Raw genomic sequence first — 26,740 nt, 5'->3', positions numbered from 1 at the left:
TTTCTATTCAAAAGTGATATGACTTTTCTTGATTTTTGCCTAATCAAAATTATGGTGTTTTTCTGACATAACATGGAAAGATATTCTTTTCCAAACTTAGAAATGACGTAGGGATGGCCAATAAATGCTGGTCTTGCTACTTTTCACGTGAGGAAATTAATCCTTTTGTCATATTCTGCTCATTGTTTATTTACTTTCTAATTTTGTCCTTTAATGACACCGATTCCGAATATTCTGCATTCCCAGTTTGAAGACTTGACTTGGTGTTCTATAAACTCACATTACAACCCTCTCTAAGTTGTTATCTCAACATGCAGAATGATGGCATGGTACATTTCTTCTTCCATTGATTGTAACAGCTTTTGAATTTAAAAAACATATGTTTTCCAAATCATTGTAAGCTCATCTATTTATGTTCAGATGGTAAAGAACTAGCCAGACAGAATTTCTTGAGTTGGGTGGCACGGTGGCTCAGTGGTTAGCACTGCAGCCTCACAAAGCCAGGGACCCAGGTTCGATTCCAGCCTTGGGTAACTGTCTGTGCGGAGTTTGCACATTCTCCCTGTGTCTGCTTGGGTTTCCTCCGGGTGCTCCGGTTTCCTCCCACAGTCCAAAGATGTGCAGGCTGAGTGGATCGGCCATGCTCAGTTGCCCGTAGTGTTCGGGGGTGTGTGGGTTATAGGGGGTTGGGTCTGAGTGGGATGCTCCAAGGGGAGGTGTGGACTTGTTGGGCCGAAGGGCCTGTTTCCACACTGGAGGGAATCTCATCTAATCTAAACAAACACACTCAGCTCATGAATGAATAGAAAAAAAATCTGTGCAACATTTGATACTTTGTAATCTTTTTTCCAATGGCATGTCCTATTGTCCAGAGTTGTGGGACTGGCCTAGTTTGGTTCCATTCTTACCTATTCCTATTTCAGCTAGATTATGCCCACACCAACATCTGAAGAGCATCCCATCCAGACTTGCACATTCTCCCTGTGTCTGCTTGGGTCTCTCGCGCTCTGTCTCTCTCGCGCTCTGTCTCTCTCTCTCGCGCTCTGTCTCTCTCTCTCGCGCTCTGTCTCTCTCTCTCGCGCTCTGTCTCTCTCTCTCGCGCTCTGTCTCTCTCTCTCGCGCTCTGTCTCTCTCTCTCGCGCTCTGTCTCTCTCTCTCGCGCTCTGTCTCTCTCTCTCGCGCTCTGTCTCTCTCTCTCGCGCTCTGTCTCTCTCTCTCGCGCTCTGTCTCTCTCTCTCGCGCTCTCTGTCTCTCGCGCTCTCTGTCTCTCGCGCTCTCTGTCTCTCGCGCTCTCTGTCTCTCGCGCTCTCTGTCTCTCGCGCTCTCTGTCTCTCGCGCTCTCTGTCTCTCGCGCTCTCTGTCTCTCGCGCTCTCTGTCTCTCGCGCTCTCTGTCTCTCGCGCTCTCTGTCTCTCGCGCTCTCTGTCTCTCGCGCTCTCTGTCTCTCGCGCTCTCTGTCTCTCGCGCTCTCTGTCTCTCGCGCTCTCTGTCTCTCGCGCTCTCTGTCTCTCGCGCTCTCTGTCTCTCGCGCTCTCTGTCTCTCGCGCTCTCTGTCTCTCGCGCTCTCTGTCTCTCGCGCTCTCTGTCTCTCGCGCTCTCTGTCTCTCGCGCTCTCTGTCTCTCGCGCTCTCTGTCTCTCGCGCTCTCTGTCTCTCGCGCTCTCTGTCTCTCGCGCTCTCTGTCTCTCGCGCTCTCTGTCTCTCGCGCTCTCTGTCTCTCGCGCTCTCTGTCTCTCGCGCTCTCTGTCTCTCGCGCTCTCTGTCTCTCGCGCTCTCTGTCTCTCGCGCTCTCTGTCTCTCGCGCTCTCTGTCTCTCGCGCTCTCTGTCTCTCGCGCTCTCTGTCTCTCGCGCTCTCTGTCTCTCGCGCTCTCTGTCTCTCGCGCTCTCTGTCTCTCGCGCTCTCTGTCTCTCGCGCTCTCTGTCTCTCGCGCTCTCTGTCTCTCGCGCTCTCTGTCTCTCGCGCTCTCTGTCTCTCGCGCTCTCTGTCTCTCGCGCTCTCTGTCTCTCGCGCTCTCTGTCTCTCGCGCTCTCTGTCTCTCGCGCTCTCTGTCTCTCGCGCTCTCTGTCTCTCGCGCTCTCTGTCTCTCGCGCTCTCTGTCTCTCGCGCTCTCTGTCTCTCGCGCTCTCTGTCTCTCGCGCTCTCTGTCTCTCGCGCTCTCTGTCTCTCGCGCTCTCTGTCTCTCGCGCTCTCTGTCTCTCGCGCTCTCTGTCTCTCGCGCTCTCTGTCTCTCGCGCTCTCTGTCTCTCGCGCTCTCTGTCTCTCGCGCTCTCTGTCTCTCGCGCTCTCTGTCTCTCGCGCTCTCTGTCTCTCGCGCTCTCTGTCTCTCGCGCTCTCTGTCTCTCGCGCTCTCTGTCTCTCGCGCTCTCTGTCTCTCGCGCTCTCTGTCTCTCGCGCTCTCTGTCTCTCGCGCTCTCTGTCTCTCGCGCTCTCTGTCTCTCGCGCTCTCTGTCTCTCGCGCTCTCTGTCTCTCGCGCTCTCTGTCTCTCGCGCTCTCTGTCTCTCGCGCTCTCTGTCTCTCGCGCTCTCTGTCTCTCGCGCTCTCTGTCTCTCGCGCTCTCTGTCTCTCGCGCTCTCTGTCTCTCGCGCTCTCTGTCTCTCGCGCTCTCTGTCTCTCGCGCTCTCTGTCTCTCGCGCTCTCTGTCTCTCGCGCTCTCTGTCTCTCGCGCTCTCTGTCTCTCGCGCTCTCTGTCTCTCGCGCTCTCTGTCTCTCGCGCTCTCTGTCTCTCGCGCTCTCTGTCTCTCGCGCTCTCTGTCTCTCGCGCTCTCTGTCTCTCGCGCTCTCTGTCTCTCGCGCTCTCTGTCTCTCGCGCTCTCTGTCTCTCGCGCTCTCTGTCTCTCGCGCTCTCTGTCTCTCGCGCTCTCTGTCTCTCGCGCTCTCTGTCTCTCGCGCTCTCTGTCTCTCGCGCTCTCTGTCTCTCGCGCTCTCTGTCTCTCGCGCTCTCTGTCTCTCGCGCTCTCTGTCTCTCGCGCTCTCTGTCTCTCGCGCTCTCTGTCTCTCGCGCTCTCTGTCTCTCGCGCTCTCTGTCTCTCGCGCTCTCTGTCTCTCGCGCTCTCTGTCTCTCGCGCTCTCTGTCTCGCGCGCTCTCTGTCTCGCGCGCTCTCTGTCTCGCGCGCTCTCTGTCTCGCGCGCTCTCTGTCTCGCGCGCTCTCTGTCTCGCGCGCTCTCTGTCTCGCGCGCTCTCTGTCTCGCGCGCTCTCTGTCTCGCGCGCTCTCTGTCTCGCGCGCTCTCTGTCTCGCGCGCTCTCTGTCTCGCGCGCTCTCTGTCTCGCGCGCTCTCTGTCTCGCGCGCTCTCTGTCTCGCGCGCTCTCTGTCTCGCGCGCTCTCTGTCTCGCGCGCTCTCTGTCTCGCGCGCTCTCTGTCTCGCGCGCTCTCTGTCTCGCGCGCTCTCTGTCTCGCGCGCTCTCTGTCTCGCGCGCTCTCTGTCTCGCGCGCTCTCTGTCTCGCGCGCTCTCTGTCTCGCGCGCTCTCTGTCTCTCGCGCTCTCTGTCTCTCGCGCTCTCTGTCTCTCGCGCTCTCTGTCTCTCGCGCTCTCTGTCTCGCGCGCTCTCTGTCTCGCGCGCTCTCTGTCTCGCGCGCTCTCTCGCTCACACACACACATCCCCATGCACCCACACCCATTCAGTTCCTGTAACCCTGCATTTACCATGGCTAAACCACCTCTGATGATGTCCCTGGATACTATGGACAAATTAGTATGGCCAGTCCACCTAACCTGCACATCCTTGGAGGAAACCAGATATTGGGAGAATGTGCAGACTGCACACAAACAGTCCCCTGAGGGTGTAATCGACCCTGGATTCCTGGCGCTGTAAGGTAACAGTGCTATCCACTGAGCTCCCATTCTGACAGTTACCAGCAGTTTCCGACAGTTAATGCATTTTGCACAACTGTTGAAGGGAAGCAAGGCATGCCCTCTTTTCACAGTAGTCAGCAGGCATACTCTGAAATGTAAAAGTCTTGACAGCCATTTTCACAGCTGCTGTCAAACTGTAAGTGCATAAGGGAAGTGTAATACTAGGTTGCGAGAAATTTGGTGGGTAGCAGGGAAACAGGGTACCAGGAAGATAAGTTGTGAAGATGCCAGGTTAGCCTTCTGTTAAATTGGGAAGGATGCTAACAGTGGAGATGTTAGAGTCCCAGGGTACGATGTCAGAAATAAAAGGCTACTTTTTAGGGAAATTAGGGACCGACAAAAATGCTGGTGCAGTCCACACACTCCATTTTTCTTTAAATTGCATTCAGGCTGTTCTATATTTGAATCCTTAAAATGGAAAATTGGCATTTCTTTATGAAGCAGAGCAACGTAAAATACCTGTGCCAGCTATCAAAAACAAAGAGCAGCACTGTGGCTCAGTGGTTAGCACAGCTGCCTCACAGTGCCAGGGACCCAGGTTTCATCCCATCCTTGGCCAACTGTGTGGAGTTAGCACAATCTCCCCCTGCCTGCAACGGTTTTTACTGGGTGCTGTGGTTTCTCCTGTCAATCCAAAGATGTGTAGGCTAGGTGAAATGGCCATGTGAAATGCAGGGTTACAGGGATAGGGTAGGGGAGTTGGTCTAGGAGAGTGCTTGATGGGCTGAATGGCCTGTTTCCATATTATAGGCACACCATTGTTCTATTCTATGGCCAGCAACAACTTCTGCATAGTGAGTACTACAATTGTGTCAATGATCTATCTTAAAAAATAACTCAGAACCAGCTCCTGAGTAGAGATATTGCTCTAATATTTACAATCTCAGTTCTCTGTGAGGTCTTCATGAGTCACATTTAATTTAAAACATTAGCTTAGTTTCTCTGTCCACAGCTGCTGCCATACCTGTTGCGTTTTCCCCACAGTCTGTTCTTCTTTCTGACATTGTTTGCCACGTAGTTCTATTTAGCATTACCATAGGCCTCTGCAAGTGCAGTCTTTTTTTAGCAGAAAATTGCAGGGCAAAAGTCTCCTTTCCCCAAATCAGTAACAGTTGACAACATTAATGTTCCTCTGCAATGCAGACATCAAATTCTATAACAAAAGCTATTCAGCCCATTAAATCTGCATCCGTGTTTCTTCACATGCAGGGAAAGTTCAGATTCTAAATTTGCATTGTCTTTGAGTGTCTATATAATACACCTTTTGCATAGCAAATAAAGAATATATAATAGACATCACCTCTGCAAAGTGGTGAGAATTGTATTAAAATCTGGGAGTGTAGAATTGATTCCAAATGAGAAAAATCTGACAACTTGAAAATGAAAACTTCAGATGAATCACAAAGTTATTACAAATGTATTTCAGTTGGTAAAGCTTAGGCCCATTTTCCTTGGCAGCTTAAATGAAACTAAAGCTCTCCAAATAAATTACTCCATTCTATTGTCTGCACTCTAGACAATGTAAGTGCCTTGGGCCGTTCAGAACAGAAATCCCAATACTGTGAAAGTGATTAAATTTATGTAAAGCCTTTTATTTTGGCTACCCACTACTAATCTTTTAGTATTTGGCTTCTCTGCTCGCGCAGTTTAGGAACATATGACTTGGAAGTCGACCATTTGGCTTTTCAAAGCTGCAGTGCTTTTCAGTGAAGTCATGGCTGATCTGTTTGTTATCAGAGTTCAACTTTCCAGTCTACCCCTCATAAACCCTCATCTCCCTTGTCTAGCAACAATCTATCTAGCTCAACCTTGCATAAATTCAATGACATAACATCCACTAGTGAAGAGAATCCATACACTAATGATCCTTGGAAATAATTTCTCATTTCTGACCTAAAAGGGAGACCTCTTATTCTGTTCCCTAGCTCAGAGAAAATATCTTTTTCTATGCATCCTATTTAGTGCACTCTGTACATTATGTTTCAATAGATTAACAAGACACGATTTGTTTTTCACAACACCATGTTGATTCTGCCTGATAATGTTCTGACTTTCTAAGTATAGCAAAACCACCTCTACAGTGCATTCCACAAATTTCCCTATGACTGATCTTGGGCTAACTACTTTTTGTCTCCCTTCTTTTTTGGACTAAGGTATTACATTGGAAAGTAGCTAAATCTGCTGGAACCCCTCCAAAGCCTAATACTGGAAGACTATGACCAATGTATCTACTATCTTGCCACCACTACCTTGATGATGCTAGGATGCAGACCACTTTGTCTTGTGGATTTATTAGCCTTTAGGTCAAATAATTTTCCCAGCATGTTTTTTTTCCCTGCTGATGGCTATTTTTAAGTTATCTCCTGTTCCTGCTTCAGGTATCTTTGGGAAGTTTTTTTGAGTCTTCTACAGCAAAGATACACAAAATACTTGTTAAACACACCCACTATTGCCTTGTTTTCATTACCTTTAGAAGACCAGCACAAGCTTCAGCTACCCTTTTCCTAATTAAGTTCTTGTAGAAAGATTTGACTGTGCTTTTTCTCTTACTTGCTAGCTTTTACTCATACTCTATATTCTCCTTTTTTAGTTCTTCATTACTGATTCTTAAAGTCCAACCAATCCACTGATGTTCCACTCTTTGCAGAATTGATAACATTTCTTTCAATTTAAATCTCTCCCTAATTTCCTTATTCAGCCACAGATAATGCATTCATCTATCTTTCCCACTGGGATAAATCTTGGTTAAGTGTTGCTAAAAATATTCTTAAGTCTGCCACTATATCTTCTACTGTTCTACCTTTTAACCTAGCTTCCCAGTTCAGTTTAGTTTGCTGTCTTTATACCCTTATGATTACCTTTTATTCAGGCTAAAAACATAGATACACACTTCTCCCTATCAAGCATTATGTTTGCTATCATTTTAGAAATTTTAGAAATGAGGCTATTGATTAATCCTAACTCATTGCTTATTGCCAAGTCTGGAATAGCTTGCTTCATTATGAGCTCCAGAATATTCTGTTCTAGTAAATTGTCCTGAATACATCCAAACATTCAATCTACAAGTAGATTAAAATGTCCCAAGGCTATTACAGTACCTTCTTTCAATGTCCCATTTATTTCTTCGAGTGTACTCTGTCCTATGGTGTAACTCCTTTTAGGGGACCTATAAACCATTTCTTCAAGTGCCTCTTTCCTATTTCTTATTTTTACCCAAACCGATTCGACTACATCCTTTTTTATGCCATCTCTCACTAATATATTAATGACATTCTTATTTAAAAGAGCTACTCCACCACCTGTTCCAAGCTCCCTATCTTTTCAAAATGTCAAATACTTTTCAATATTTAGTACCCATCCTTGGTTTTGCTCAAACCATATATCTATAATGAATATCGTCTTTATTTCTACTGTGCTAACAATTTATCCATTTTGTCATGACTATTGCACACATTTAGGGGCAGAGCCTTTTAACTCTGACTTTTCACCAGTTTTGTAATATCTGCCTTTATCTACTGTTGCACTCAAGTTAGAAGTCTCTGTACCTCCCATCCCTCTGGTTATTGTTATCCAAATTACTACTCTGCCCTATTACCTCATTGTTTCTCTTTTGGTTCACTATATCTCTCATGATTCATTTCTCCTCCTTTTCCTCTTCCATGTTCTCTTCCTCTGTCTCTCTTTTCCTGGTTTACCCCTCCCCACCCAAATTAATTTGTAGGCCAGCCTACCAGCTTAGGTGTATGACTTATAAAACCATTCGCCCCAACACTGTTCATGTGAAGCCTGTGCTATCATAAAACTTTGTCTCTCCCCTATATTGCTGCTAGTTTTCCCCTGCCCACCCCAAATCAAAACCTCGCTCTCCCACCAACCCTTGATTCACATAACCATCTGTCTAAACAAGTTTAACCTACACCAATTTGTGGCTCAAGTGTTAACCCAGAGATTACCACCTTTGTAGTTTTGCTTTGTAATATAGCCCCTGACTACTAATAATCCTTAAACGCAGCTGCTTTTCTTGAACTTTTTGTTGATATTCACATGAATCCCACTGCAAGAAACTCTCTGGCACAGAGCTCATTTCCTGACATCAAGAACAGCGGATGCCGAAATCAGAAATAAAAATGGGAATTACTGGAGAAACTCAGCATCTGTGGAGCAATAGCCGAGTTAATCTTTCAGCGACCCTTCAGACTTATTGACTTATTCCAGCAATTGCTGATTTCTCAAGTCTGGCACTCAATAGACTGCACAGCCTTCTGAATTCACTCCCAGCTACAGAAATTGAGTTTGTCCTGATTTGTTAACATTGTATGTTCCAAATGAACAACTAGGTAGTGTTTGTACCTCCTCCATTTTTATGGACCTGGAATTGACAAGGCACAGCAGATTTGAAAGTTTTCCCTCCTTGCCATCATCTACCCACCCTGATCTGCAAACAAAAAAGTTCACTTCGTGTTTCGTTTGGTGAATAGTCAATTTCCTTATCTTACAATTTGTAACAACTGAAACAATATCTGAGCTTAGCTCCATATATCCCATTCATTTGTAATTGTTTCAGTAAGTTATCTTTTCTGAGGAGAATTGGCTGTGCTTTTCAGGGTTGAATTGGATTGGCCTTGAGACTGTAATGAAATGGGGTCAATGAACAGGAATATATGCAACTAATAAAGCCATTTTGTTTCAATACTTTATACTTCATTTCCCAAAATAAGTTTTCGTTAACATTCAGATACCTTGCTTAATAAGTTATATGCCTCACCTCTGATTAAAAAAAAATAGCAACTGAGTGAAAGTTGAGGCATGCCACATAGGGATAGGGTAGTTCACAAGGAATAGGAGTCAACAATCTGAGCATATTCCATGTTATTCTAATCCTGATTGTGTGCCTCGGTCTTATTAATCCACCTTATTTTCCATACCTTGATATTCTTGAAACACTTTGAATGTGCTTACCTGATCTTCTGTCGATATGATAATGCAGAGGTCATGATAGTCAAAAAAACACAAAGGTGAAAGCGCTAATTCCATCATGTCAAGATTTGACATGAACATAGAAAAATCTGGTTATTCATGAGGTGTACCTGTAGCTGGGTTCAGTGGTTCAAGAAGATAGGCAGCACGTCATCCATCTTGAGGCCAATTAAGAATGGATTTCAATTGCTGGCCTTACCTGAGACTTCTATGTCCCACGCAAAATATTTTTAAAATGCTGTTTTTGTAACAACATTATAGCGACAAATAGATTTTTTTTGGGTATTCTACAAAAGCAAACTCTCCACAAAATAGTGACCGTTTGGACTATACTTCTATGTGTAAACCAAAATTAGCTTAAGTGTGACCAATAGATCTCCCCTGTCAGACCTGGTTTTCAACTATTAAGGGAGAGCAGCAGACCAACATTGTGCAAAGCAGTTCGAGAGATGATGGAAATTGGAGCTTGCGTGCTGCTGAAGTGTCTTTTCTGGGACATTCAAAATGAATGACTTTGTGTGATAATACTTGTAAGTGCCGAGCATGCCGTCATTTGCTTAGCCATTCACTTGAAACTAAGTGACGTGACGCAGTTTTGTTTGTGGGCTGCACTGAATGCATATTGCACAAAGTCTGTTTCTTTAAGGTGAAATTTGACTTCCTGTTCCTATTCTGGAAAGGAAAGAGACCTTCCAGACTGATGTTTGGAACAATTGATGTGTTTAATCTCCCAGTTCTGACTTCGGACATACGCGCAAGTTTATGACTGGCATCTCACCTGAAATGAGTTCCCGATTACAAATTCAAACATTTTTCAGCTTCAAAAACTTCAACATACATTGTTCATAATAGGCTTATTAATCTACACTTTGGGAATGTGATATCATTCTAAAATTTTGCCTTGTTTGGTGCTACCATTTTAAAAATTGCCAACATCTGGTTTTTCAATGTTTCAGCATTTTATTTGATGCCATCTGCTGCTTATTTAGATCCATTACTTTTCCTACCTTTTACAGGCTGCTCAGAAAACTGGATATTATGGTCATATCCTTTGAATGTTATTTGTCTATAAATTATTCTTAAAAAATCTTTACTTATCGAATTGCTCACATTTTTAATGGTCCTTTCCAAGTAACAGAATTGGCACTCCCTTTTCTGTAATCTTAAAATGCTGCTAAGTATTTATCCTCATTCTTGTAGGGTTTCTAAGCTGCCAATTTTTGTTTAAACAGCCAGCACTATTACCTCTTTCCTTGCTGCTAAAGTAAATACCTGGTTTCTACTGAGTACATTCCAGGAGTTGCTTAGGGACTAAGTACATGAGAAGCATAGATATTTTTCATTTCCCACCCATACTCCACTGAGCCATCCATTGCAGTTAATGGTTGCTTTGCTGTGTGATCAGCTCTTTCAGCTAAAATTGGTATTTTTAATAATCTTGTCCATGTTGAAAGCCATTTAGGATTTCATAACTTGTTAGCCAGGCTTAGTTGCAATTTTCTGTTGAAAAACAATGCTCCAGTGGTTTTGATTTAAAATTCTTGTGTGCCCAGTACTCCTTCATAGTAATAAAGGATAAAATATGGTGTTGAGTTCCAAACCTACTATCCATAGTGGATTACAACTGCGACAGGTCCAGAGAATGCAAAGACTTCTGTCAGAGTTTACATAACATTTATTTGATGATTTGGAATCTTGAATTAACTATGCTGCACTTGCAGCAAAGGTAACAACATTCACTTGACTGTTTCCTCTACCATCTGTCCAGGGTACTTAGTGTTTACGTATAATTTCCTTTGGGTCTTTTAAACAATCTGCCCCTCTCACTGATAATATTTAAGCTTGACTGTGTTGCTTCTGGTCAAGTGAACAACTTGAGTTTTGAACTGTTTTCTACAACTTGCCCCAGTCTTCAAATTTATTTTTCCATCAGCAACAAGCAGCAAGAAACAAAAAAATATTTTTATGCCTTTTATAGCCACTGCCTGAAGCACTGCAGCTTTAGAAGACATTTGTTCGGCCACACTTGGAGTACTGTGTTTAATTCTGGCTGCCACCTTACAGGAAGGAAGTGGAGGCTTAGGAGAAGTTGCAGAAGAGGTTTACTAGAATGTTGCCTGAATTAGAGGGTATGAACTAAAAGAAGAGGCTAGAAAAACTCTGGTTGTTTTCTGTGGAGTGGCGGAGGATGAAGGGAGACTTGATAGAAGTCTATAAAACTATGGGATCCGTATATAGGGTTGGTGGTCTGAATCTTTTTCCCCAAGCGTTGGCTAAAATTAGGAGCATGCATTTAAGGTGAGAGCTGGAAAGTTCAAAGGAGGTTTGAGAGGGAAGTTTTGTTACATGGGATGATTTGAGTGTGGAACGCACGGCCAGCGGTAGTTGTCAAGACAGATCCAATAGGGGTGTTTAAGAGACTTTAGATAAGGACGTGAATATGCAAGGAATGGAGGGATATGGACCAAGGGCAGGCAGAAGTGATTAGTTTAATTTGTTATCATGTTTGGCATAACATCGTGGGCCAAAGGGCCTGTTCCTGTGCTGTACAGTTCTATGATCTATGTTCACTTTTCTGGTACTAAACTGTAGCAGAGAGCTCTAAATTCCATGACGATAGGCAGAAAATATTTCTACCAAGATGAAATCTTCCTGTTTAGTTCAAGATAGACATTGAGTTAATTATAGCATGTAGTAAATTATTATTCTGTTATGGTTTTACCAGTTTTACATATTTAGATGTGCTGAAAGAGATGTGAGGAAAGACTGCTTTGGTCATTGACTTCTTATCAAGGAGGAATCTGATTTTCATAATGTCCAATTGACAAACGAGCAATACCTTTTTTTAAAAAAGAAAACAGACACGAGTATCTATAATGAATTATATTCTGAGGACAAGTATCTGTATATGAAGAATTTTACAAGAAACTGAATGTGTGGATTTAGGAGGGGAACTTGGTTTTCCAAATGTTGGGGCATCCATTGCAGATAGGTAGGGTGTGGCAGTCTTGCACATTGGTTTCAAGAAGTTTTCAGAAGGTTTTTGACAAAGTTTCACATGAAAGACTTCTGATTTGGAAAAGCCACAAGAATCCACAATAAATTGAGCAAATAAAAACTATAGTTCGGAAATCATGAACAATAAGCATGTAATGGAGTTTAAATAGGCACACAATTCAGAAGGGACCAGAAATTAGTGGCAGACACTACTTGCAGAGCATATGGTAAATTAATTTTAAGAAGTGAATAAAGTGCTAAGATGTTTATCAGCATAATTGCTGGAAGTCTTTTAATACTAAGACTTGAACCAGGAGTAGTATGTTTGATTTTTGGCTACTACATTTACAAAGAGAACATCTCAATCAAGCATCTACCATCGCCAAATTGATGAAACAGAGGAGTCTGAAAATGCATTAGAAAAGGAGCTTGGAAACCAGAGGCATGGCAAAAAGCATTAACCAAGCATTTTCATGCAACTTGTCTTGGATGATGAGGTGTACAATAACTTCCTAAATTTGTACCAAAACTAAAGGCTTCAAGGAGTTGGGCCTTTCTAAAATTGTCTTGGAATGTTACTTTTTGGTTAAGAACTCTTCTGTTGTTTTCACTTTTAGTCCCTACCACAGCTGCCAGCACACCAGATGCTGTTGACAAGTACCTTGAAACACCTGGCGATGAGAATGAGCATGCTTATTTCCAGAAGGCAAAGGAGAGGTTGGAAGCCAAGCACAGAGAGCGTATGTCAAAGGTTAGTTTATTTTGTCTTGTCCTGTTCTGTTTCAATTTTTTTCATCTGTAGTTTGGATTAATAACAGTTTTACTGGCCCTGTACCATATCATTTCATCTGTCTCATCAGTGTTGCTGCTGATCTTACTACCAATGTACTGTTCAACCTGAAGTAAATCAATCACAATGCTAGTCCAATTTGCTTATGTGGTTGTAATTGAAGCCACTTCTCTGAAAATAGAAAGAAAATTCCCAGAAATATAAATTATGTACTGGGGTTTTAATTTACTAATCTGTGTTTAGATAATGCGAGAATGGGAAGAAGCTGAGCGTCAAGCAAAAAATCTGCCGAAAGCTGACAAAAAGGCAGTCATTCAGGTAAAGTGATGTTTTCGGGAGCTTAAGTATTGATCCTTTGTTTTTATTCTGAGCACAGCATTGTTTTTAGCATCATTGCTGTTTTGGAAAGGGAAGGAAATGCATGACCAGTTTTAGTACTTCACATTATTAAAATTTATTCTACATCTCTTTCTTCCAGCTTTTTACATTTGCATAGCAGTGTTATTCTTCCGTACACTTGAACTTGTCTGAGCTGTTAACATAAATCACTAAATGCAGTTTACAGATATCCTCGCTTTAATTAAAAATTGGAAGTTAATACCAACTATTTTAATGGTGAAAAATTTTTGATCCTTAAGCGTTTCCAAGAGATGGTGGAATCACTAGAGCAGGAAGCAGCAAGTGAAAGACAGCAGCTGGTAGAGACCCACATGGCAAGGGTGGAGGCCATGCTAAATGATAGACGCCGTATTGCATTGGAAAATTACCTTGCTGCGCTCCAGGCCGATCCACCCCGGGTAAGCGCAAGGCTTGATCAAATATTAAAAAACTGCCCATTTAGAATTGGCACATTGCTTAGTGAAAACAATACCGAGCATTGTTAATTCACATTAAAGTTTGGCTCTTAATTTGTGTTTCATTTTGGAGTTTTTAATATCAAAAAAGTGTAACTTTATGCTACAAAAACGTTTTCTTGTTGACATGAGCTATCTTATTTTCTGTTAGATGGTTTGCTGTGTTTAAGATACTGTTGCTATTGAGTTGCATGTTCACAGATCTGTGGGCTACTCCCTATAGTTTGCTGTTCTCTTGGCCTGATTCCAGTTGTCCTGTGAGAAGTTGCCAAACAGAGTCTAGGCGTTATGCCCAAAGGAAGGAGGAGGTCCAGTTACCTTGGGCCTTGTTCATTGGTTTCCTATTTGGCAATGCATCGTGTAATTTCTTGATGCTGCAGATAAGGTCTCCTACTGATTCATCCAGTTAAAGATACTAAGGTACTCACAGAATAGGGTAGGAATCAGTCCTTTTTAGTTTTTGCAAAAGGTAACTTTATTCCTGCTTTGTTTTTTCGTTGTTTCAGAAATTCAATGCCTGAGTGTTCTCTCAGCTGCCAATGGCTCATTGGACCTGTATGTCTGTCCCTTGGGCAAAGGATAGAATTTGCATGCTCAACAATGTGAAATGTGCATTCCTGAAGCTTTGACCTGCTTCAGAACAAGGGATGGCAAGAGTGAAATAGATCTTCAGCACCAGCTATGTGCCTGGTAAACTAATTGTAGGGCGCTGAAGTTTAAGAAGCATTCTAAAATCTACTTCATGGTCTAAATTAATAGAAAGTAAAATATGTGGATTAAGCAGAATTATGATTTTATTGATAAGCTCCAAATATGCAAGGAATTGTACAAATCAGTGGGATTTTTAGCTTCAATTCATACTCAAACAGCAATGGTACCAAAATAATTTGGTTGTTTCTTTCTAGCCCCGACATGTCCTCAATGCACTCAAGAAGTATATTCGTGCTGAACAGAAGGACAGACAGCACACACTGAAACATTTTGAGCATGTCCGCATGGTTGACCCCAAGAAGGCGGCTCAGATCAAATCACAAGTAAGACCGTGATCAAAATGAACACAGCTCACGTTGCACCCCCATTTCACATTCTGTTTTTGATCGAATTCAAGTTCAAACTGGAATGGAGACATTTGTGCCCAAGTTAATTTCTCAATTTTTAGAGCCAAAAGCAGTTACTGCCACGGAATATGACATTCCAATCAGACTCTAATTACAAAGATTTATTCAGTTAACATTTTAAATCTTTATTCAAATATAGTTTGCTCTTTGAATCCCTTCATCTCATCCCTCTAGCTGTTCAATCTGCTGAAAACCTTGTGCTATGAAAAAGAGCATATACTGTGTCCGGCAATCTACTCTACCTCTTTCAGTTCTCTTGTTCATGGATCAGGGATGGTGACATCTGCGCTGGAACAGCAACTTGAGGCATATCCACACCTGACTGTATGCAAGTTCAGTAAAAAACTTAATAATTCATCGTAACATGAACACAAAGTTGCAACGAACTTTGGATTTTCTGTCTGTACTTTGAGACAGCTTGGCAAAACACACTTCCATATGTTAACAGCAAGCCTTGAAAATGTGTCATTTCTTGTTTTTTCAAGATTTTGCCTCTTTGTATCAGCAATAATTATTAAACCTATTAGAATAAGTCCTGGCAACTTCTGAATGTTTCAGAAGCACAGACAGTGAAAGGCCCCAATGCGAATATTAACGTAGGAAAGAGTAAAACCATGGAAGGATTTGAAAACAAGGATCAGCATTTTTAAAAATAGAGATGTTGCTTGACAGGAGGCCAGTATAGATCAACAGGCACAGGAACTTGGTGCAAGTAATAATAGACTGGGTAGCTTTAGGGCTGCAGGTAATTGCGGAGATGAAATTGTAAAAACATTTGAAAACAAGCATTTTTAAAATCAAGACTGCTTAACCAGAAGCCTGGATAAATCAGAAAGAGATGACTGAATGGGACTGGTAGCAAGTTAGGACGCAAGCAGCAGAGTTTTACATGGCATAAGAATAAAACAAAGAATTTCAGTTGCTGGAAATATGTAACAGAAACAAAATTGACTGGGAGAAACTCAGCAGAACTGGAAGTATCTATAGAGAGAAAGCAGAGGTAACACTTCGAACCCAGTGACCTTTCAGAATAAGTTTTAAATTACCGTGGAAGGACTCTCTGTGTCAGCACAGTGGGTATACAGCTAGTTTGTAAACATTTTGCAAACATAAGGAAATTACAAATGCTTTTGTCAGTTTCCCAGTAGCAGCAGCCCATACTAATGAGAGCAAGTATCTCCAAGCATCCACAATGTATAGATTTACTTAAAATTTACGCCTTTTGCCTTTTTTCAGGTAATGACTCATCTACGTGTGATTGATGAGCGTATGAACCAGAGCCTGTCTCTGCTTTACAAGGTTCCTTCAGTTGCAGAAGAGATCCAGGACGAAGTTGGTATGTCCCTATAAATATATTCATTTTTGTATTTATTGTTCTTTTTAACCATGCCGCAAGTAAAGCCAAAGGGACATTGGAGTAGGCCATTTGGACCTCAACTCTGGTAGGTAAAGCTCCATTTTTATATTTAATTGACCCTGAAACCTTGCTGTATAGAGAGAAAAGTCAATCTAAAATGCTTACTGTAGTGATTGGAATGAGGTCAGCCACATGAACCTCATAAAATGAGTTCCCTGATTGGACAAGAATAACAGCCCCAATCTGGCTGACAGATATAAACAGGAGTGTCAGAAGTTCTGTTTATTCTGAGAGATGGATGTGGATCAGTGTCAAGGACTTACCAGTGTAAATAAGGGGTGATTTAGCAACAAGGTACCAGCCTCTCTGGAGTTATTTCAGTGGTGATGAGAGCAAATCATGTTCCTGCTTAAGTTTGCTTGCAGTAATTGTTTTAAAGTTGGGGTAAGCGTTTCTAGCATCATGCCATTATTAAGAATCTTGACCTGTTCCATCTTGCTGTTGAAGATTGCGCTCAGTATGCAGAAAAAATGTTATATTTTTCCAGACAAATGACGTTGGGGCAGACGAAAAGTAACGAGTAAAAGATAGCTTGTGGACCCGCAGTTTGTTTTTTTCAGCTATTCCAAGCTTACCTTTCCCTGAGGCACCAGGTACCAAAACCATTCCAGAGTTGATAGATTTAGTTAAGGAGTACTATGACCCACATCACCTCTAATTCTGAAACACAATTGTTTTTTTTTCCCCCTCAGCAACTCAAAAGCCAAGGGAATCTGAATCAGGGTTTTTGGCTAGGTTAAGGTAACTGGCGGAGGAATGTGAATTTGGTTTAATCCTTAATGCAATGCAGAGAGACCGATTTGTACTTGGGATTAATGATGTAACCATACAAAAGCTCCTACTAGCTGAACGCAACTGGACTTCAAACAGGCACTATGACTGACTTTATATGCTCCACTTGCTGCATTTTCCAATGATGAGTTAAGAGATGTTCTGTCAGGGGTGGATACTCCCAACAGTCCAGCTGAGCTTGGGGAATACCACTTGTGAAGGAAATTGCACAGCCTCAGCCAGGACTTATCCCAAACCGAGAAACTCTCAATCAACCCACAGCAAAACCCCAAAACAAAGCCAAGACTCGGCCAAATGCTTAGAATTTTCTTCAGGATCTAGGCCAGTAAGTCATTGTACTTGCTGGCATGAGGACAGTGAAAGAGAGACACTAGACTTAAATTGGCCATCCCTAGATGCCCTTCAGACGTTCTGAAGTACCTCTTGGATTGCAGCAGTCCACATTCTGTAGGTTGACCCACATAGCCTCAGGGAGAAAATTCCATGATTTTGACCCAGTTGCATTGAAGCAATGGTGATATATATTTCCAAATCAGGATGATGAGTGACATGGAGGGGAGCGTGCAGGTAGTGGTGTTCCTATATATCTCTTGCCCTTGCCCTTCGAGATGGAAGTGGCGGTGGCTTTGGTGAATTTCTGCAGTGTATCTTGTGGATAGTACACACCACTGCTACTGAGCATCGGTGGTGGAGAAACCACAAATGCTTGGGGATGCGGTGCCAGTCAAGTGGACTATTTCTTCTACATGATGTCAAGCTTCGTGAGAGTTGTTGAGCTGCACTTAACGAGGCAATTGGGGACCATTCTGTCACAGTCCTGACTTGTGCCTTGTAGATGACAACTAGGGCAGGCAAGAAATGCTGACTGGCCGGCCAGCCAGCGATGACTGCAACCCTCAAGTGAATCGAGAAAAAGTGTGGCAGGACTGCGGAGCTTGGATCCAATCCATTGGTTGTAGGATCACCTTTGACTGTTGTCACTTGCTGCTTATTCAATTTGGCATGCAGGTAGTCTTGTTTTGTACATTCACCAGGTTGGCATCTTATTTGTAGGTATTCCTGGTGGTGCTTCTGATGCCCAGTTACACTCTTCATTGAGCCTTCATTTATTCTCAGAAGGTGAAGTTGCTGAGTGCTTTGCATTCTGTGTTGAAATTGCAAAGCTTACTTTCTGGCTTAGAATTTTGAAAGATCTGCTCATAATTGTGTTTGTGACTTTGAATTTTTTTATGCATTCATGCATGTAGGCATCATTGGTTAGACCATTATTTATTGCCCATCCTTAATTGCCCAGATGGCATTAGTGGGTCTGGAGTCACATGTAGGCCAGACCTGGTAAGGATGGCATATTTCCTTCCCTAGAGGATATTAGTGAATCAGATGGGTTTTCCTAGACAGTTAGCAAGGGTTTCATGGTAATCAGTAGACTATTATTTCCAGGTTATAATTGAATCCAAGTTCCACCATCTGCTATGGCAGAATTCAAACCTGGATGCCCAGAACAACACCTGGGTCTTTGGATTAATAGTCTAACAATGAGGCCATCTCCTATCCCTGAAACTGACTAACCGAAATAACATTGTGTCTAGATACCTACGGCAGAAATGTTAGAACAAAAATCTGCTTTTAATTTGGAGTACTGCAGTCTGAAGAAGAAGCTCAATAGTAATTTCTATTGAGTTAGATTTCCCTTTCGATACTGCAGTGTATTATTTCTGTTCTTCAGGTGTCTCATTTCAGAAAAAAAATGCATTCCATTTACAATTGAAAGAACAAACTTTAAGATTACTTTTATTAACTTAACATGTTAAATAGAGTCCTGCTAGAATGCTTTCTTAAAGGAAAAAAAAATCAGCTTTCGAATGGCGGAGAAATTTAATCACGTTTTGCAAGTCATTTAGAGATCTGTCAAACCTAAATTCCGATCACTTCAACATTTCTCTACCTGGCAAAAATCTGTTTTTAAGTCAAATGTTTTAAGGATGTTAGAGTTTTTTGTAAAAAACACTAGTTCAGCCTCAACTGGAGGAAAGTGCTTACTTCTGAGTGTTGAATGCGAAGAAAGATGTAAAGGTTTTCGAGAGGATGAAACATTTTTACAAGAATTGCTATCAACAAGGGATTTGATTTATGTGGATAGCTTGCAAAAGCTGTGACGTTCTCCTTGACAGAAAATCTGATAGAATTGGTAAAAATCATGATTGATTTGGAAAGCATAGATAGGGAAAACCTTCACATGGGTGTAAGGAATGAGAACAAGACAGTGCAGACTGAAGGTAATCAGCAAACAAATCAATAGTTACCTGAGGAAACTCCTTTTCTCCCAGCAAACAGTTATCCATGCATAGTTTTCAGACCCTATAGGTAAAAGGTAGGAAAGTGGAGCTCAGCAAATTGCTCCTTCGGTGAGTCAACACAGCAAACCAATGATATTCTTCCGTCCTTTGATCTGAAGAATGGGTTTCCACACAGGAAGTAAATGCCTGTCTCTCTCTTTTCCTTTGTGCTACCCTCATCCCCCAAAAAATCTTTGTACATTTCTGTTCATTCTGTGGAGCATTCATTAAGTGTCTTGTGCAAAAATATAATGGAAGTCTTTTGTACTTCTAAGTAAAATTACTTTCTCTGTTTACAATATTGTAGACAAACTGTATTATAATAATTTAACGACTGAGGATTGAGATAAAAATTTGAGAATCTGGGTTGCATTGAGTGATCTTCCTATTAACAGAAAGGATGTAATGCTGCCACCCTGCTGTTGCCCCCTCACATTCAAACTGATAATGTTTGGAATAAAAACCAAAAAAACTGCGGATGCTGTAAATCAGGAACAAAAACAAAAGCAGAGTTAACGTTTCAAGTCCAGTTCTGAGGAAGGGTCACCAGACCCGAAAATGCCGCCAGTCCTGCTGAGCTTTTCCAGCAACTTTGTTTTTGAAGTGATAATGTTTAGACACTTGATATTTAGAATTTTTTTGAATGGAACTTGAGTTGTACGTGACAGTTCTAATATTACACTTCATTACCTGTGCACCATTCCAAAACATTTGACTCAACCATTGTGTTAACACAGATGAACTGCTGCAGAAGGAGCAAAGCTACATTGATGACTTGGTAGCAAACTCTGTCAGTGACACGCGAGTTAGTTATGGAAACGATGCACTGGTCCCATCTCTCTCTGAGACGAAAACAACAATAGAACTTCTACCAGATGACGGAGAGTTTAATCTTGATGATTTCCAACCTCTGCATCCATTTGAGGTTGACTCCATCCCTGCTAACACAGAGAATGAAGGTAACAGTGGAATGGGGAAGATTTGAAAAGTGGAGAACATATGGGCAGAATAAGTAGAATACATAGCATCTCAGCTAACATATGGAATTATTTAATATTGAGCCCTGCTGAGGGTAAGGATAGCTTGTAATTGAAATGTTTTCCATTTAAAAATTACATTTGCCATCAATGGAAATGAAAATTTGGTACCTTAATTAAACAAATGAATAATGGAGAGGACAGTCATTTATTTTTTGTCAATCACTCTGCTCATCTCCTACAAACTGGGCAGAAGCAAAGTAAAATTTTGTGCTAACGGGAAATTACTAATCCCTTTCAGAAAAACATAATGTATAATACACATCTTCTAATCATAAAAAAACTCATCATTCAAAGGATTATCTGAGCATGACAGATGTGTTTTCAAAAAGTTGATTCATTTTATTTAAAAGAAACATTTTCTCAATAACCTGCAGCAAGCACCGTCTTTTCTATTAACAGCCCCAAATCTATTTTTCACACATTTTCTTGTCCTCCTTCACACTTTCACATCCACATGAATGTGCGCTGTTCCAGTGTTAGAACTGCTTTGATCAACACCTGATGGACAGCATTTTTCAAACCTATAACCCTTTCCACCCAGAAGGGCCAGGGACAGAAGATGTACAAGAGCGTCATAACCTGTGTGTGCCTCAAGCCGCAGACCGTCCTGATATCGAACTATATCATTGTTCGTTCACTGTTGCTGGATGGAAATGTTGGAACTCCTTTCCAAGCAGCATTATGAGTGTTCTTAACCCATATAACTGCCCTTGAATCATTGCACCCTAGGGATGGGCAAAAGATGCTGTCTTAGCTAGATCCTACAAAATGAATTCAATCGTGTTGGCACAGTTTCAAAATTTGCAGGTGGTGCAAAACATAGAAGTATTGTGAACTGTGAAGAGGATAGTGATACATTTCAAGGGAATGTAGAAGGCTAGTTGAATGGACAATGTTATGATGCCAGTTGATGTTATTAATGAATAGGTCACATCCCAGACTGAAATTTGGTTTAATAAATTACGTTTTGATTTGTTTAGTTTTATCAACATGGTCTGTTGCTGAAACATAAACATAAAATGCTGCAGATTTTGCTATAACCATAAAACAAAAGCTATTAACACACAAAAGATAACATAGAACAAGCAATACCGTCTGCTTATAACTTGAAATGTTTCTAAATACAATAAAACTACTGTCCCATTAGCCTGAAAACACTCCTTCGTAAATTAGAAAGAAACATTAGTTTTACTATAGGACTGATTCATTTGCATGAAACTCATACCAGAGTCCCTGAATCTAACAACTTAATAGGTTTAAGTCACTTGAGACTTCAACTTTTAGACTGGAACAGAGGATAGCTTCTCCCTGGAGCTATCATGCACCTGAACTTCAACGTACTCAGCTTTCAGTAACTGCAACAGGGCTTTAACCCAAAACTTCTGGTCTAGAGCTAATACTAACTGTTTATTCTAGGCAGTCTAGTTCACTGTATTCTTCTCAGTAGCACTGAGAACAATTATTTATTTTGAGGATTTCACGGGACTGCCCAAAGTACAAAGTGAAATTGAAACCAAAAGTCTTGCTCTCCAAGCTGTGAATGTTTCCCTTAAGTTTAAAACGAGTTCCAGAAGCCCTTAGCAACCTAGAGGCCGCTTTATGTATCTGCTGACTCGCAAACCAATCTACGATAAACTTGAAAATCCATTTGTGGTGCCTAATTCTAAAGCCATGCCACAAAAACTATAAACAATCACAATGGAAACAGAAATAAGCACAAATTAATTGTTAACTTCAGACACAAAAGAGTCATAGAATGCCAAAAACACACATATATCCCCATATGCATAAAAGTCCCACAATCTCGACCTCTTCCAAAGAAGAATGAAAATCTACTGGTGCTGCTTCATCCACAGTGTTGTGTTCAGTTCTGGGCACCATTACTTATGAACACTGGCGAGGATACAGAGGAGTTCTAAAATGTTTCCACACTTGAAAAATGTCAGTTACATGGATAGATTGAGAGGAAAGATGTGTTTAAAATCATGAGAGGTTTTTCTCGAAAGGAGTATGTTCTTCCAGTAGTGAAAAAGTTAAGAAACAGAGGACATCATTTTAAGGTAAGTGGCTAAAAGAAGCACCTTCTTTATGCAGTGAGTGATGAGGATCTGAAATTCATTGTCTGAGTGCATGGTGGGGAAGATTTGCCCATGGCTTTAAAAGAGGATTCAATAATTTATCTGAGGGGAAATTAATTTTGTAGAAATAACAGCAGAGTGACACCATCTGAGTTCTTGCAGAGAGCAAGTAGAGAACATGATGCACTGAATGGCCTCCTATGTTATAACTATTCTTGATTCTGTGTTGCAATCCCAATCTTTCCAATTTATTAGGAAGAGAGTGCTCAACATATGTCAAAAGATTCTGCAAGATGAAAATCTACCCTACCTAAGTCCACATGGTGCAGATTCTCCCATAGTCCTGTAGGTAGGACATTCCAGGATTTGTCATCAACAGCATTAAAGTAATAGCAATTATATTTCCAAATCAGAAGTGTGAAAGAGACTTGGTGGTGAATTTACAGACTGTGGTGATTCAAAGTGTCTGCTGTCCTAGTCTTTTTAAGCAACGGTGGTCATAAATTTAGAAAGTACTTTGAAGGAACCATAGCAAGTTGTTGCAGTGCATCCTGGTAGACACTGCATCCATGTGGTCGTGCATCAGTGACAGGTGGGGTGCCACGTTAGTGTTGCACCCAACTCAGCAAGTGGAAACATTTACCATAATGTCAGACTTCCAACTTGCACATAGTGAAATGGCTTTCAGGAGTTAGTCATTACGGAAGGCCCAGGCTTCAATGTGCTTTTGTGTCCACCGTATTTCTTTGGCTAGGACAAGCCTGTACAAAGCCAAGTCAATTCAAAGAGGCCTCAGCGAATGCTAAAACCCTATCTCCCACAGAAATATTTCATGATTTAGAGAGAGAGAAATGGAAGGAATTGTAGTAAATGCTCTCATTGGAGTGAAATTCAGTTTTTTTTTAAATTGGATATAATGCTTTTCCTTCCCTCACTGATTATGTGGTTCTCTTTTATCTGTTAGCTAAACTGAAATGGTGTTCTGGTTTGCAAGATATAATTGGTTAAAATAAATTGAATAGATCTAATCTACCTGTGTCACTCACAGCAACAACCAAAGTGAAAGGAAGAGACACAGTTAGGGGGAGAAGGAACTTGCAGCAAAAAAAACTTAAAACTTGAATCTCTTCACTGTTATTAGTGTGATGAGTAAAATGAAGTTCTGATAATTTTATAATTGTCTGCCAAATAGTTCATTTTTTGTAATTTCCAGCATGTTCAGTTATCTACACTGTCCCTAAGTGAAATTGAGAAAATTTTACAAGGGGCAGGGGAAAGAAATTGAAAGCCAAATGGGAAACCAGTACAATGACTGGGACCCTAGCCCCTCACATCTGAACCCTGGAAACAAGCACAATCAAGACAGATAGGGTGGAAGTCCCCCTGTCTATTCATTAGTGAATTGATTTTACCACCAGATTCCTAGAAATCTGGGTCCATAGACTGCCTCCAGTCTGCCTCTGATTAATGCATTCATTCAGACAACATATGACTGATGACAAAGTGGAAACGATGCCTCACTCATGCAGTAAAACCCCATAACATTAGGGATGGAGTACATTATGGCAACAGATTAATAGGAGTTTTCCTGACTGGGGTAGTGCCTAATGTTGAAATAAGACCATAAGAAAGACTAACAGAAGTAGGCCTGCTTTGCCACTCAGTAGGATCATGGCTGCTCCTCACATCCACTTTCCTATCCTTTCCCCATAACCCTTGATACCTCAACTGATCAAGGATCTGCCTATCTCAGCCTTAAATATATGCTAGGACTCTTCCCCCCCACCCCCGACTGCTCTTTGTGGCAAGGGGTTCCAAAGGCACTCCACCTTCTGAAAGAAGAAATTCCTCCCCATCTCAGCCTTAAGTTGATGCCCCTTAATTCTGAGTTTATGCCCTCTGGTCCTAGATTCTCCCATGAGGGCAAACATTCAACATTTATATTGTCAAACCCCTTAAGATCCTGACATGTTTCAATGGCATCACCTCTCATTCTTCTAAATATCAATGAGTAGAGTCTTTAACCTTAACTTATAAGACAGTCTGTCCATACCAGTGACCAACCTAGTGAAACTTCTCTGAACTGCCCTGAATGAAATAATATTTTTTCCTTAAAAAAGGGGACCAAAACTGCTCTCAATACTCCAGAATACTAGCACCATGCACAGATATAGTGATTGATACGGATTGAGCTTTATTCCATGGCAATTTCCTTTATCTTAACATCAATAGTGATAAATTAGTTAAAATGAAGTTTTGTTCTCACTTCCATTGTGTAAAGTGGGAACGTAGGTGAGCCTTTGCCAAAGTCATTTGGCAGAGTTTTTAAGCAACAGTCAGTGAAAGCCAGGTTTCATTGTGTGAAGTACAAAGTGGATCGAAGGCTATGTTGCAACCTAAATCAGAGGAGATAGCTTTGCCTGAATTTGCATCCAAACAGATTTCTTCTTAAACTTTTTTTTAAACAAGAATCTTGTCTCACCTTGCTCATAGTAGATTCAAATGCTGTGCCCTTTCATCCTTCCGCCAGCTCATCTGAATGTTTTGCACTTGTCCTGATGAGCCAACTTCCCACTCTCACTTGAACAGATTGTTCAACAATAATTCAGTCCTGCGGTATGAAAGGATTGGCAGCTGGCCTTGTTAATGGAAAATGATTGTGTGATGCCGTGCCAACACCCTACAAACACTTGGGAGGCCTACCAAATGTTGATACTGTTAGCTGGATTCATAACAGATTTCTATTTTATAACAAACATGACTCAACTCAGAATGAGCTTTAAAAATGAATTTGCCTGGCTCTGTTTTAGTGAAATTTTAAGTTGTGAAAGCAGGTAAAAGATAATTTTCATGGAGTCTGGATTTCTTATCAGATTTGAGACATTCAGACAGCATAGCATTTTTCGTGTAATAAAAAGTGAAAAGTGTATGTTCGTTAATGTACTAATTACAGGATGTGGGTGGTTTGTACATGCTTCCAAACTCTACACTGTGTTTCTTCTCAGATGTCTTTCTGAGACCATATATGAAAATTAGATAGTTTACTTCAACCTTTCTTGATTACTTAGACTTTACTGAGATCAAAATTCTGCAAAGAGCAACTTTGAAAATTAATTTTTAAAGTTTGGCAACAGTTAAGGATTTTTTTAATATAGCATAGCCAGTGTGTTATAAAGCAAGCAAAGTAATTTATTCTTGATTAGGTGTGCATTCAAATTCAACCTAGATTTTTGTGCCCTACCTTCTGTTCTATTTATTTTTATTTTGCTACCCCCACCCTCTGACCCTCAATCTATTCCATTTTTCCTTTCATAAATAGACTCAGTTTTTATGTCTGTGCCAGTGTTGAATTTAGTGCTTTATTCCACACTTCTCCCCAAACTCTAAAAATTTGTTATCTTCAACTAAATGTCTACTTGCCTTTCAAAAGTCCCTCTGCAATCAGATTTCAATGCATTTCCACTGCAGCAGCTTTAATTTACAGTCTATCAAATGAAACTTCACTGGCTTATTTTTTAGTCCCTTGCTTTTATGCACTAATCTAAAAATCCCATTTCTGGGCATGTTTGCTGGTTCACTGTTTTAAACAAAAGAGCAAATACCAACTGACTTTTTTTAACATGGGTGCAAATTTCTAGTTTCAAGTGTGCGATTATGGTATTGGCCATTGGATTTTGCAGAAGTAGGGCATGGGGAAAGAGTGGTTTTATTAGACAATAATACAGAAAGTTAAGGTTCCAGTTTGGTGGTGTCATTAAGGCTAGCTATTTATTTGCAATGCTGGCAATTAGCAATTATCCTGTGTGGCTGATGCAGGGGCCTACACAAGCTGCTTATGCTCCCTTTAGTTGCTTTTAATTTTGTTTCCCTCACCACTTGCTGATTTTTACTTACTCTTTTGTTTCTACTTCTCAATGTATGTGCCCAGTTGAACCAGTTGATGCGCGGCCAGCACCAGACCGAGGACTAACCACTCGACCAGGTATTCGTTTGCTTGGCTTTTGCTGAATGCTGATTTTAATATGGTTCAAAATAATACCTTTTTTGTTTTAGTTTTACTCTTGTATTGCATCTCCTGTTTAATTTGCTCAAATATAATGCCCAATGAGGGAGATCAAAAGGAACAGAGTTAACTCTTGGACAGAACATTTCAGATTTTGCAGAGGATCATATGAGGCATGTTTTGTGGAAATTGACCATTTCTTCTCTTATCCTGTCTTACTCCCTTTCTCCTTCCCCCTCCTCATTGCTTATCCTTTATTTCCTTTCCCTTTTTCTCTGTGTTCCTTCCTCACCCCACCCTACATTTTTACAAGAGCTTGCTGCATAGAAAAGCATTTTTTTGTTGATACTTTATGGGGATTGAAGAGTATGAGAGCAGAGAGACAGCAGAGCATTCATTTATTCTCGTCTGAAGGCACAGTGTTACGAAACTCCAGCTGCAACAATACCCCTGCCCCAAGGTCTCAACAAGTGCAATTCTTGT

At 41.3% G+C, this 26,740-nt stretch overlaps 1 protein-coding gene across 4 annotated transcripts in view; it reads left to right on the top strand.

The window, feature by feature from the left end:
* Window positions 1–26,740, top strand: part of LOC125457121 (amyloid-beta precursor protein-like) — a 163,806-nt gene that overhangs the window by 124,728 nt on the left and 12,338 nt on the right. For 2 of the 4 annotated variants that reach the window (XM_048540888.2, XM_048540885.2), the window contains 7 exons: window positions 12,447–12,580; window positions 12,863–12,937; window positions 13,258–13,416; window positions 14,379–14,507; window positions 15,828–15,927; window positions 19,874–20,095; window positions 26,183–26,236. In XM_048540888.2, coding sequence (XP_048396845.1) covers window positions 12,447–12,580; window positions 12,863–12,937; window positions 13,258–13,416; window positions 14,379–14,507; window positions 15,828–15,927; window positions 19,874–20,095; window positions 26,183–26,236 — 873 coding nt within the window. The remainder of the gene's footprint in view (window positions 1–12,446; window positions 12,581–12,862; window positions 12,938–13,257; window positions 13,417–14,378; window positions 14,508–15,827; window positions 15,928–19,873; window positions 20,096–26,182; window positions 26,237–26,740) is intronic. The other 2 variants (XM_048540886.2, XM_048540889.2) reach the window with 1 other exon arrangement.

This window comes from Stegostoma tigrinum, chromosome 12, assembly GCF_030684315.1.
Source record: "Stegostoma tigrinum isolate sSteTig4 chromosome 12, sSteTig4.hap1, whole genome shotgun sequence".
Taxonomy (NCBI): domain Eukaryota; kingdom Metazoa; phylum Chordata; class Chondrichthyes; order Orectolobiformes; family Stegostomatidae; genus Stegostoma; species Stegostoma tigrinum.
Note: the sequence above shows the minus strand (reverse complement) of the source record. Positions and strands in the feature narration are given on the sequence as shown.